The sequence below is a fragment of the Nanorana parkeri genome, unplaced genomic scaffold (assembly GCF_000935625.1).
Source record: "Nanorana parkeri isolate BGI_ZX_2015 unplaced genomic scaffold, ASM93562v1 scaffold314, whole genome shotgun sequence".
In the NCBI taxonomy this organism is placed as follows: Eukaryota; Metazoa; Chordata; class Amphibia; order Anura; family Dicroglossidae; genus Nanorana; species Nanorana parkeri.
Window position 1 is genome coordinate 68,113 of NW_017306582.1, and position 10,688 is coordinate 78,800.

At 54.6% G+C, this 10,688-nt stretch overlaps 1 protein-coding gene across 1 annotated transcript in view; it reads right to left on the bottom strand.

Annotated features, from left to right (window-relative positions):
* Window positions 1-1,332: 1,332 nt before the first annotated feature.
* Window positions 1,333-10,688, bottom strand: part of SHQ1 (SHQ1, H/ACA ribonucleoprotein assembly factor) — an 88,001-nt gene continuing 78,645 nt past the window's right edge. Inside the window, exon 13 of the mRNA XM_018557968.1 lies at window positions 1,333-2,146. Within this exon, the coding sequence (XP_018413470.1) occupies window positions 1,588-2,146 (559 nt within the window). The 3' untranslated portion in view covers window positions 1,333-1,587. The remainder of the gene's footprint in view (window positions 2,147-10,688) is intronic.

Below are 10,688 nucleotides of genomic sequence, written 5' to 3' on the forward strand. Positions count from 1 at the left end.
CATGCATCTGTCTCTGGGAAACATGCTTGTGGCAGTCAGAATCTTGCAATGCCTCATGGGACTTGTAGTTCCACAACAGCTAGAAAACTGGAGTTTTCCCACCCCTGTAATAGAGTGAATCTAGACAGGAGCCAATTAACCTTCCAGAATGTTTTTGTAGTGTGGGAGGAAACTGAAGTCCCCGGAGGAAACGCATGCAAGCGCAGAGAGAACATGCTAACTCCATGCTAATAGTGTCCCATCTGGGATTTGAATCATAGATCCAGCAGCAGCACAGTACTCTGAACAGGCTTCCTAAAGAAGAAAGCAAGGGGATGAGCCTGTTGGTGTGCTACTGCTCCTTCACTATCCAATCAGGAGCTTAGGGGCAGGTCCTTAACCAGGCTGTACTGCGTAACTGCAATGGAGTTCTGGAACCTGGCTGTGTTGTCTGGCAGTAATGGGCCCGTCTGATAGTATCGAGTACCAATATTTTTTTTCCGGTACTCGCCAATACCGGAAATGCCATTAAGGAAGCCAGGCGGTGTGTATTGACTCGCCACCTGGCTTCCTGATTAGCAGGGAAGCCGTCTCCATGCTCCCTCGTCACCTGGTGAAGAGGGAGCATGAAGCCGGCTTTCTGGCCAATCAGGAAGCCGGATGCCATGTAATTACGCATTGCCCGGCCAGCTTCTCGACCAATGCGTCATTACACGGCGCCTGGTTACCGGATTGTCCGGGAAGCCGACTCCATGCTCCCGCATCATCAGGTGACAAGGGAGCATGGAGCTGGCTTTCTGGTCATTTAGGAAGCCGGGGGGCGTGCAATGACTCGCTGCCCGGCTTCCTGATTGGCCGGAAAGCCATCTCCATGCTCCCTTGTCACAAGTGAGGAGGGAGCATGGAGTCGGCTTCCCGGCCAATCAGGAAGCCGGGCAGCGTGTAATGACTTTCTGATACTGGAAGTTTCAGGCTAGGCATCGGAGCATTTGGACGAGTACTCGCCCAAATACTTGGTATCGGTATCGGTGCATCCCAAGTTATTATCACAAGACGCAGTTCAGAACCAGCCTAATAAATCACATGGGATGCTCACCATCAATTGCTTTTATTGTGCCATCCAAAACACCCCACCTTGGTCTTCTGCACTCCACACACAGCCCAACGGTAGACCAGTACCGATGCTGGAAGGGAGTCAATGGGCTCCCTAACAGCTCCGGGCCAAGTTGAACTTCTAGATAGGTTGACATAAATCACATAGTGATAAAATACTCCGGGAAACAAAAACAGCCAAAGAGTAATTAAAAACTCATTCCGCCGTCGACTCTGGAGAACGCGGCCTTCTTCAGTAGCGACGCATTCCCCAAAGATCTCGTTGGTAAGCAGCAGCCGTCATTTCCACCCCGATCTGTGTAACGGTTCACACTCCGCCAGTCTTTTATGGCTGTTCTGCTCCACTTAGGAGATTGATTGGATGCCCGGGAACACAACTCATGCATTAATGAAGTATGCGCAGAACGCCGCTATCATTTATTCCTAATAAAGACCCATCCGGAGCGCTCGTGGTGGGTCGCGCCATGTTCGTCGAGAGCGGGAGACGAGAAAGGATCAGTCAATAGGCAATGAAGTGTCGCTGTCTTCGGGAGGCTGTACTATAAGGAGAGGATTCCTGCAAGGGGTCACCTCCAAGAAGTGGCTGACGGGTGCCTCTGGCTCGGTACGTCCTGGATGCCGGACGCTGCTGCCTGTTTCCTTCTCGCCTCGGGAGCCGTCAGCGGCATGGCCCTGTGGGGCGCTAATTGCCACGTGCGCTGTCACGTCTTCTACAAGAACAGGTGCGCGGGTGGGGGAAGGTTGGCTGGTTGTTATCTCCGCAGCCTGTAGGAGAGCCGTCTCGGGCGAGTCTTTGGTTTCCGATTCCTCGCTGCTGCTGCCGCCGTCGTCGCTCTCGTCGGATGAAGTGTATTCAGATGAGGAGCTGCTGGAAGTTTCAGAGGTAATGAGGGCTGCGGGCTGCCTGGGAACGCTGCCGGCCGTCTCCAGCAATTTCTCTTCCTCTTGTACCAGACTGGCAGCTTCCTCCAACTCTTCCAACTCCAAGCCCAGGTCTGCTTTGGAGAGGCCGGCGGCCTGCAGAGAGTCTGCCAGAGCCGCCACTTTCTTGGACCTGATCGGGGAAAGGAAGGAAAAAGAAAACAGTTAGTGCCACAGGGCAGGCAGATATAAAACAGCCACATTGTATACCGTGATATATTATAAAAACACAAAACCCTTCTTATTTTCTGATGTCTCTTTATATTACCCACTTGTTGCTACCAGCACAATGATGATTCATCCCTACACTGCACAGTACACAGGGAGCTGGCTGACAGGATGGGAGAGCAGAGTGCCGAGATCATCACTATGCAATTACAGTCTGGGAGGAAGGGAGGAGGGGAGTGTCTTGTCTTGCTGCGACTTTGTGATTGAGGAGACACACGCCTTATTAGCAAACACAATAGTGTCTCCATAGGATCCTGCAAGGGAAAGGAGCCACGCTAAAACAGGATATCAGTACCAAAGCTCAGGGGACCCTTTTCCCCTTTCCTTCCTTCTCCAAGCAAGGAGAAAGACTTCTGCTGGATACAGCACTGTCACTAGGGATCTTATACTGGACAAGAAGTTCTGGGAAGCTGAGCTGAGAGAGTTGGAGCTGTTCAGAAACATGATGAGTGTAAGTGCTTGGGCAAAAATGTAAAACGCTTTGCTGGCCGATAATTTTTAGTCTGGATTCATTATTGAAAAAAGTTTGCGAGTTTATTACTATTTTATAGGATATGTAAAGCCCACGAGGAATTCCTGTGATGTGCTCCACTCTGGTCTGGTCATTCTACAAGAAACTACCTGTGCTACACTCCTATCAGGATTGTTCTCAGCTTCCTCTATCTATGAGGAGGAAGAGGAAAAGAAAAGAAGGAGGGAGAAGGAAGAAAATGGAGGGAGAAAAAGAAAGAAAGAAGAGGAAGGAAGCAGGAGGAAGGAAGAAGGAAGGAAGAAGAAGACGGAAGGAGGAAGAAAGTAGAAGCAGAAGAAGGGGAAGGAAAAGGAGAAAGAGGAAGGAAGAAGAGGAAGGAGGAGCAAGGAAGCAGAAGGAAGGAGGAATAAGGAAGGAAGAAGAAGGAGGAAGAAAGTAGAAGCAGAAGGAAGAGGAAGGAAAAGGAAGAAAGAGGAGGAATTTCGAAGAGGAAAAGGAAAAAAGGAGGAGGAATTTCGAAGAGGAAAAGGAAAAAGGAGGAGGAAGAGGATGAAGAAGATGGAGGAGGAAAAAGGAGAAAGAGGAAGGAGGGCGAAGAGGAAAGAATGAGATGGAGGGGGAAGGATTAGGAGGAGGAAGAAGGAGTAGGAGCAGGAAGGATGGAGGAGGTATTTGTAGTACAAATCAGAACAGCCTAGGGTGAAAATGCTGCTTCTCCATAGACACAGAACAGTGAGTGAGTGTTGTCACCCCAGGACAGGAAGTGGGTTATTGGCAGGATCACCAGGTGGAAATAAAGGGGAGAAGCCTGAAGAAAACTAAGGCAGACACCACATCTAAGAGGCAATATATTCCATTTTTGTTCTGGAGTTGAGATTCGGATGTTATCAGTGTGTACGATCACAGAGTACTGGACAGGGACACTGCTGAGACATCTGTGTACAATCTGCTACACGACATGGCGGCACCAACTAGAGGATCGCACTGTTCCCAGACAATTGTTTGCTCCTAAAATACAGGCTGTTTATCGTACAAATTGTAACAATGTGACGGCAGATTCCATCTTGTTGTGCAAACAAATCTTCATCGGATGGTGATAAGAAACTGTCCTACCAGCCCAGCCTTAGACTACAGGTTGGATGTTATGCCATTTCATCTGTTCATTCTGTCCTAGGCTATAACAAAGAAGAGAGAGAGAGAGAGAGAGAGAGAGAAGAGCGAGGGGGGAGAGAGGGGAGAAGAAGAGCAAGGGGGGAAAGAGAGGGGAGAAGAAGAGCGAGGGGGGAAAGAGAGGGGAGAAGAAGAGCGAGGGGGGAAAGAGAGGGGAGAAGAAGAGCGAGGGGGGAAAGAGAGGGGAGAAGAAGAGCGAGGGGGGAAAGAGAGGGGAGAAGAAGAGCGAGGGGGGAAAGAGAGGGGAGAAGAAGAGCGAGGGGGGAAAGAGAGGGGAGAAGAAGAGCGAGGGGGGAAAGAGAGGGGAGAAGAAGAGCGAGGGGGGAAAGAGAGGGGAGAAGAAGAGCGAGGGGGGAAAGAGAGGGGAGAAGAAGAGCGAGGGGGGAAAGAGAGGGGAGAAGAAGAGCGAGGGGGGAAAGAGAGGGGAGAAGAAGAGCGAGGGGGGAAAGAGAGGGGAGAAGAAGAGCGAGGGGGGAAAGAGAGGGGAGAAGAAGAGCGAGGGGGGAAAGAGAGGGGAGAAGAAGAGCGAGGGGGGAAAGAGAGGGGAGAAGAAGAGCGAGGGGGGAAAGAGAGGGGAGAAGAAGAGCGAGGGGGGAAAGAGAGGGGAGAAGAAGAGCGAGGGGGGAAAGAGAGGGGAGAAGAAGAGCGAGGGGGGAAAGAGAGGGGAGAAGAAGAGCGAGGGGGGAAAGAGAGGGGAGAAGAAGAGCGAGGGGGGAAAGAGAGGGGAGAAGAAGAGCGAGGGGGGAAAGAGAGGGGAGAAGAAGAGCGAGGGGGGAAAGAGAGGGGAGAAGAAGAGCGAGGGGGGAAAGAGAGGGGAGAAGAAGAGCGAGGGGGGAAAGAGAGGGGAGAAGAAGAGCGAGGGGGGAAAGAGAGGGGAGAAGAAGAGCGAGGGGGGAAAGAGAGGGGAGAAGAAGAGCGAGGGGGGAAAGAGAGGGGAGAAGAAGAGCGAGGGGGGAAAGAGAGGGGAGAAGAAGAGCGAGGGGGGAAAGAGAGGGGAGAAGAAGAGCGAGGGGGGAAAGAGAGGGGAGAAGAAGAGCGAGGGGGGAAAGAGAGGGGAGAAGAAGAGCGAGGGGGGAAAGAGAGGGGAGAAGAAGAGCGAGGGGGGAAAGAGAGGGGAGAAGAAGAGCGAGGGGGGAAAGAGAGGGGAGAAGAAGAGCGAGGGGGGAAAGAGAGGGGAGAAGAAGAGCGAGGGGGGAAAGAGAGGGGAGAAGAAGAGCGAGGGGGGAAAGAGAGGGGAGAAGAAGAGCGAGGGGGGAAAGAGAGGGGAGAAGAAGAGCGAGGGGGGAAAGAGAGGGGAGAAGAAGAGCGAGGGGGGAAAGAGAGGGGAGAAGAAGAGCGAGGGGGGAAAGAGAGGGGAGAAGAAGAGCGAGGGGGGAAAGAGAGGGGAGAAGAAGAGCGAGGGGGGAAAGAGAGGGGAGAAGAAGAGCGAGGGGGGAAAGAGAGGGGAGAAGAAGAGCGAGGGGGGAAAGAGAGGGGAGAAGAAGAGCGAGGGGGGAAAGAGAGGGGAGAAGAAGAGCGAGGGGGGAAAGAGAGGGGAGAAGAAGAGCGAGGGGGGAAAGAGAGGGGAGAAGAAGAGCGAGGGGGGAAAGAGAGGGGAGAAGAAGAGCGAGGGGGGAAAGAGAGGGGAGAAGAAGAGCGAGGGGGGAAAGAGAGGGGAGAAGAAGAGCGAGGGGGGAAAGAGAGGGGAGAAGAAGAGCGAGGGGGGAAAGAGAGGGGAGAAGAAGAGCGAGGGGGGAAAGAGAGGGGAGAAGAAGAGCGAGGGGGGAAAGAGAGGGGAGAAGAAGAGCGAGGGGGGAAAGAGAGGGGAGAAGAAGAGCGAGGGGGGAAAGAGAGGGGAGAAGAAGAGCGAGGGGGGAAAGAGAGGGGAGAAGAAGAGCGAGGGGGGAAAGAGAGGGGAGAAGAAGAGCGAGGGGGGAAAGAGAGGGGAGAAGAAGAGCGAGGGGGGAAAGAGAGGGGAGAAGAAGAGCGAGGGGGGAAAGAGAGGGGAGAAGAAGAGCGAGGGGGGAAAGAGAGGGGAGAAGAAGAGCGAGGGGGGAAAGAGAGGGGAGAAGAAGAGCGAGGGGGGAAAGAGAGGGGAGAAGAAGAGCGAGGGGGGAAAGAGAGGGGAGAAGAAGAGCGAGGGGGGAAAGAGAGGGGAGAAGAAGAGCGAGGGGGGAAAGAGAGGGGAGAAGAAGAGCGAGGGGGGAAAGAGAGGGGAGAAGAAGAGCGAGGGGGGAAAGAGAGGGGAGAAGAAGAGCGAGGGGGGAAAGAGAGGGGAGAAGAAGAGCGAGGGGGGAAAGAGAGGGGAGAAGAAGAGCGAGGGGGGAAAGAGAGGGGAGAAGAAGAGCGAGGGGGGAAAGAGAGGGGAGAAGAAGAGCGAGGGGGGAAAGAGAGGGGAGAAGAAGAGCGAGGGGGGAAAGAGAGGGGAGAAGAAGAGCGAGGGGGGAAAGAGAGGGGAGAAGAAGAGCGAGGGGGGAAAGAGAGGGGAGAAGAAGAGCGAGGGGGGAAAGAGAGGGGAGAAGAAGAGCGAGGGGGGAAAGAGAGGGGAGAAGAAGAGCGAGGGGGGAAAGAGAGGGGAGAAGAAGAGCGAGGGGGGAAAGAGAGGGGAGAAGAAGAGCGAGGGGGGAAAGAGAGGGGAGAAGAAGAGCGAGGGGGGAAAGAGAGGGGAGAAGAAGAGCGAGGGGGGAAAGAGAGGGGAGAAGAAGAGCGAGGGGGGAAAGAGAGGGGAGAAGAAGAGCGAGGGGGGAAAGAGAGGGGAGAAGAAGAGCGAGGGGGGAAAGAGAGGGGAGAAGAAGAGCGAGGGGGGAAAGAGAGGGGAGAAGAAGAGCGAGGGGGGAAAGAGAGGGGAGAAGAAGAGCGAGGGGGGAAAGAGAGGGGAGAAGAAGAGCGAGGGGGGAAAGAGAGGGGAGAAGAAGAGCGAGGGGGGAAAGAGAGGGGAGAAGAAGAGCGAGGGGGGAAAGAGAGGGGAGAAGAAGAGCGAGGGGGGAAAGAGAGGGGAGAAGAAGAGCGAGGGGGGAAAGAGAGGGGAGAAGAAGAGCGAGGGGGGAAAGAGAGGGGAGAAGAAGAGCGAGGGGGGAAAGAGAGGGGAGAAGAAGAGCGAGGGGGGAAAGAGAGGGGAGAAGAAGAGCGAGGGGGGAAAGAGAGGGGAGAAGAAGAGCGAGGGGGGAAAGAGAGGGGAGAAGAAGAGCGAGGGGGGAAAGAGAGGGGAGAAGAAGAGCGAGGGGGGAAAGAGAGGGGAGAAGAAGAGCGAGGGGGGAAAGAGAGGGGAGAAGAAGAGCGAGGGGGGAAAGAGAGGGGAGAAGAAGAGCGAGGGGGGAAAGAGAGGGGAGAAGAAGAGCGAGGGGGGAAAGAGAGGGGAGAAGAAGAGCGAGGGGGGAAAGAGAGGGGAGAAGAAGAGCGAGGGGGGAAAGAGAGGGGAGAAGAAGAGCGAGGGGGGAAAGAGAGGGGAGAAGAAGAGCGAGGGGGGAAAGAGAGGGGAGAAGAAGAGCGAGGGGGGAAAGAGAGGGGAGAAGAAGAGCGAGGGGGGAAAGAGAGGGGAGAAGAAGAGCGAGGGGGGAAAGAGAGGGGAGAAGAAGAGCGAGGGGGGAAAGAGAGGGGAGAAGAAGAGCGAGGGGGGAAAGAGAGGGGAGAAGAAGAGCGAGGGGGGAAAGAGAGGGGAGAAGAAGAGCGAGGGGGGAAAGAGAGGGGAGAAGAAGAGCGAGGGGGGAAAGAGAGGGGAGAAGAAGAGCGAGGGGGGAAAGAGAGGGGAGAAGAAGAGCGAGGGGGGAAAGAGAGGGGAGAAGAAGAGCGAGGGGGGAAAGAGAGGGGAGAAGAAGAGCGAGGGGGGAAAGAGAGGGGAGAAGAAGAGCGAGGGGGGAAAGAGAGGGGAGAAGAAGAGCGAGGGGGGAAAGAGAGGGGAGAAGAAGAGCGAGGGGGGAAAGAGAGGGGAGAAGAAGAGCGAGGGGGGAGAAGAGCGAGGGGGGAGAGAGGGGAGAAGAGCGAGGGGAGAAGAGAGAGGGGAGAAGAGCGAGGGGAGAAGAGAGAGAGCGAGCGAGGGGAGAGAGAGAGCGAGCGAGGGGAGAGAGAGAGCGAGCGAGCGGAGAGAGAGAGAGCAAGGGGAGAGAGAGAGAGCAAGGGGAGAGAGAGAGAGAGAGCGAGGGGAGAGAGAGAGCGAGGGGAGAGAGAGCGAGGGGAGAGAGAGCGAGGGGAGAGAGAGCGAGGGGAGAGAGAGCGAGGGGAGAGAGAGCGAGGGGAGAGAGAGCGAGGGGAGAGAGAGCGAGGGGAGAGAGAGCGAGGGGAGAGAGAGCGAGGGGAGAGAGAGCGAGGGGAGAGAGAGCGAGGGGAGAGAGAGCGAGGGGAGAGAGAGCGAGGGGAGAGAGAGAGCGAGGGGAGAGAGAGGGAGAGAGAGGGGAGAAGAGCGAGGGGGGAGAAGAGCGAGGGGAGAAGAGCGAGGGGAGAAGAGCGAGGGAGAGAGAGGGGAGAAGAGCAAAGGAGAGAGAGGGGAGAAGAAGAGGGAGAGAGAGGAGAGAAGAGCGAAGGGGAGAGAGGAGAGAAGAGCGAAGGGGAGAGAGGAGAGAAGAGCGAAGGGGAGAGAGGAGAGAAGAGCGAAGGAGGGAGAGGAGAGAAGAGCGAAGGAGAGAGAAGAGCGAAGGAGAGAGAGGGGAGAGAAGAGCGAAGGAGAGAGAGAGGAGAGAAGAGCAAAGGAGAGAGAGGGGAGAGAAGAGGGAGAGAGAGAAGAAGAGCGAGGGAGAGAGAGGGGGGGGAGAAGAGCGAGGGGAGGAGAGCAAGAGAGAGAGAGAGAGAGGGGAGAAGCGTGAAGGAGAGAGAGGAGAAGAGGGAGAGACAGAGAAGGAGAGAGAGGGGAGAAGCGTGAAGGAGAGAGAGGAGAAGAGGGAGAGACAGAGAAGGAGAGAGAGGGGAGAAGCGTGAAGGAGAGAGAGGAGAAGAGGGAGAGACAGAGAAGGAGAGAGAGGGGAGAAGCGTGAAGGAGAGAGAGGAGAAGAGGGAGAGACAGAGAAGGAGAGAGAGGGGAGAAGCGTGAAGGAGAGAGAGGAGAAGAGGGAGAGACAGAGAAGGAGAGAGAGGGGAGAAGCGTGAAGGAGAGAGAGGAGAAGAGGGAGAGACAGAGAAGGAGAGAGAGGGGAGAAGAGGGAGAGAAGGAGAGAGAGAGAGAGAGAGAGAGAGAGAGAGAGAGAGAGAGAGAGAGAGAGAGAGAGGGGGGAGAAGAGCGAGAGAGGGGAGGAGAGAGAAGCAGAGAGAGGGGAGAAGAGGGAGAGAGAAAGAAGGAGGGAGGGAGAGAGAGAGGGAAGCAGAGGGAGAGAGAGAGAAGCAGAGAGGGGAGAAGAGGGAGAGAGAGAGAAGGAGAGAGAGGGGAGAAGAGGGAGAGAGAGAGAAGGAGAAGACTTTATATTGGAAGCGTCATGTTCTTCCCGAGATGAACACGAGGATCTGTTTGCAGTTAGAAGCAGCTGGATAGATCACAAGTGGCCCTTTCCAGGGGGAGAATAACAAAGTTTAATCCCGGTTTCCTCTCATTCCATTCCTGTGACATTACCGGACTGGAAATAGAAGAAAGAGCAGCAACGAGCGGAGAGATTAAGCAGCTCCAGCCATGACCTAAAATGAACATGTGAACAAGGCTTGGGGCTGCTCTATAGCACCGGAGGAACTACAAGTCCCAGGGGGCAAAAATAAAAAAAACATTTGGCTGCTACAATAATAAACGCTTGGCCCGTCTTCTCCCGGCAGAGCTGCCGTTTGGTTGGTCAAAGGTTACAACAATATCCAGCCATCTGCTTAATGAAGTGGCGCTGTGACGTATTCTCACCGGACCGGCTACATATTTTAGTGACAGAAGTGTTTGAACTCTGAGAAAACTGGATATTATTTGCAAAGATTGTCAGCGCATCAGAAGATCTTCCTAACCGGCCCGGCGCTCTGCATTGGTCACTCACATTGCTGGTAGGGCTCATCCAGATGGGCCGCCACTGGGAGAACCTGGGATTCTTGCTGGAGAAGGGACTAGCCCCGTGCACACGTTGTAGAACAGCCGCTGCGTCAACAGATTTGTACCCCACACAAGTCAATGGCCGACATGCAGTCACTGGTCACATGTGGCCACTCCTTTCATCAGTGTCATGTGATTGAGGCCCCTGACAGGTCCTGGGCGCAGACAGTTTGCATCCAGGGCCGGCATTTCTGTAAGCATACAACCTGGCCAACTGGCCGCAGCTAATCTCTCAGTTCAACTGGCCGCAGCTAATCTCCCAGTTCATACAAGGCCACTCACTGGCTGCACTGCTTGTGAAAACTCTGGATGCCAACTCTAAGAGTTTAAAGTAAACCTTTTAGGAACTTTACAGGTCTCCATAATAAACAGACACCAAGAGTATCATTTTCCAAAAAAGCTCCAACTTTAAGCAGTCCCAGAGCTCACACTGAGATGGTGTCACCAGTCTGCTGCACACAGGAGGAAGCATTTCCTCAGTCTCTTATCCCCCCAGGGATCAGATGGCAACATTGTGGCAAGGGCTTTGTGAACACAGTCAAGAACTGCAAAGGAAACAGAATTGTGTCACCACGGTATCTCAGTCCCCCGCGTCAGATGGTTGTTTTACCATCAAATCTGAAAGATTAGCCAATTGCCTAGATTAGGCAACCTCAGCTGTGCTGAAACTACTACAAACTCCATCATCCCTCTGCCTCTGGGGGTCATACCCGTGGGCTGTCAGAGTCTTGCAATGCCTTGTGGGACGTGTTGTAGTTCCACAACCACGGGAGTGCAGAGGTTGCCTATCCCAGGTCTGAGGCTTGATGCCCACCTTATTACAAACCGGTCCCCTAACCC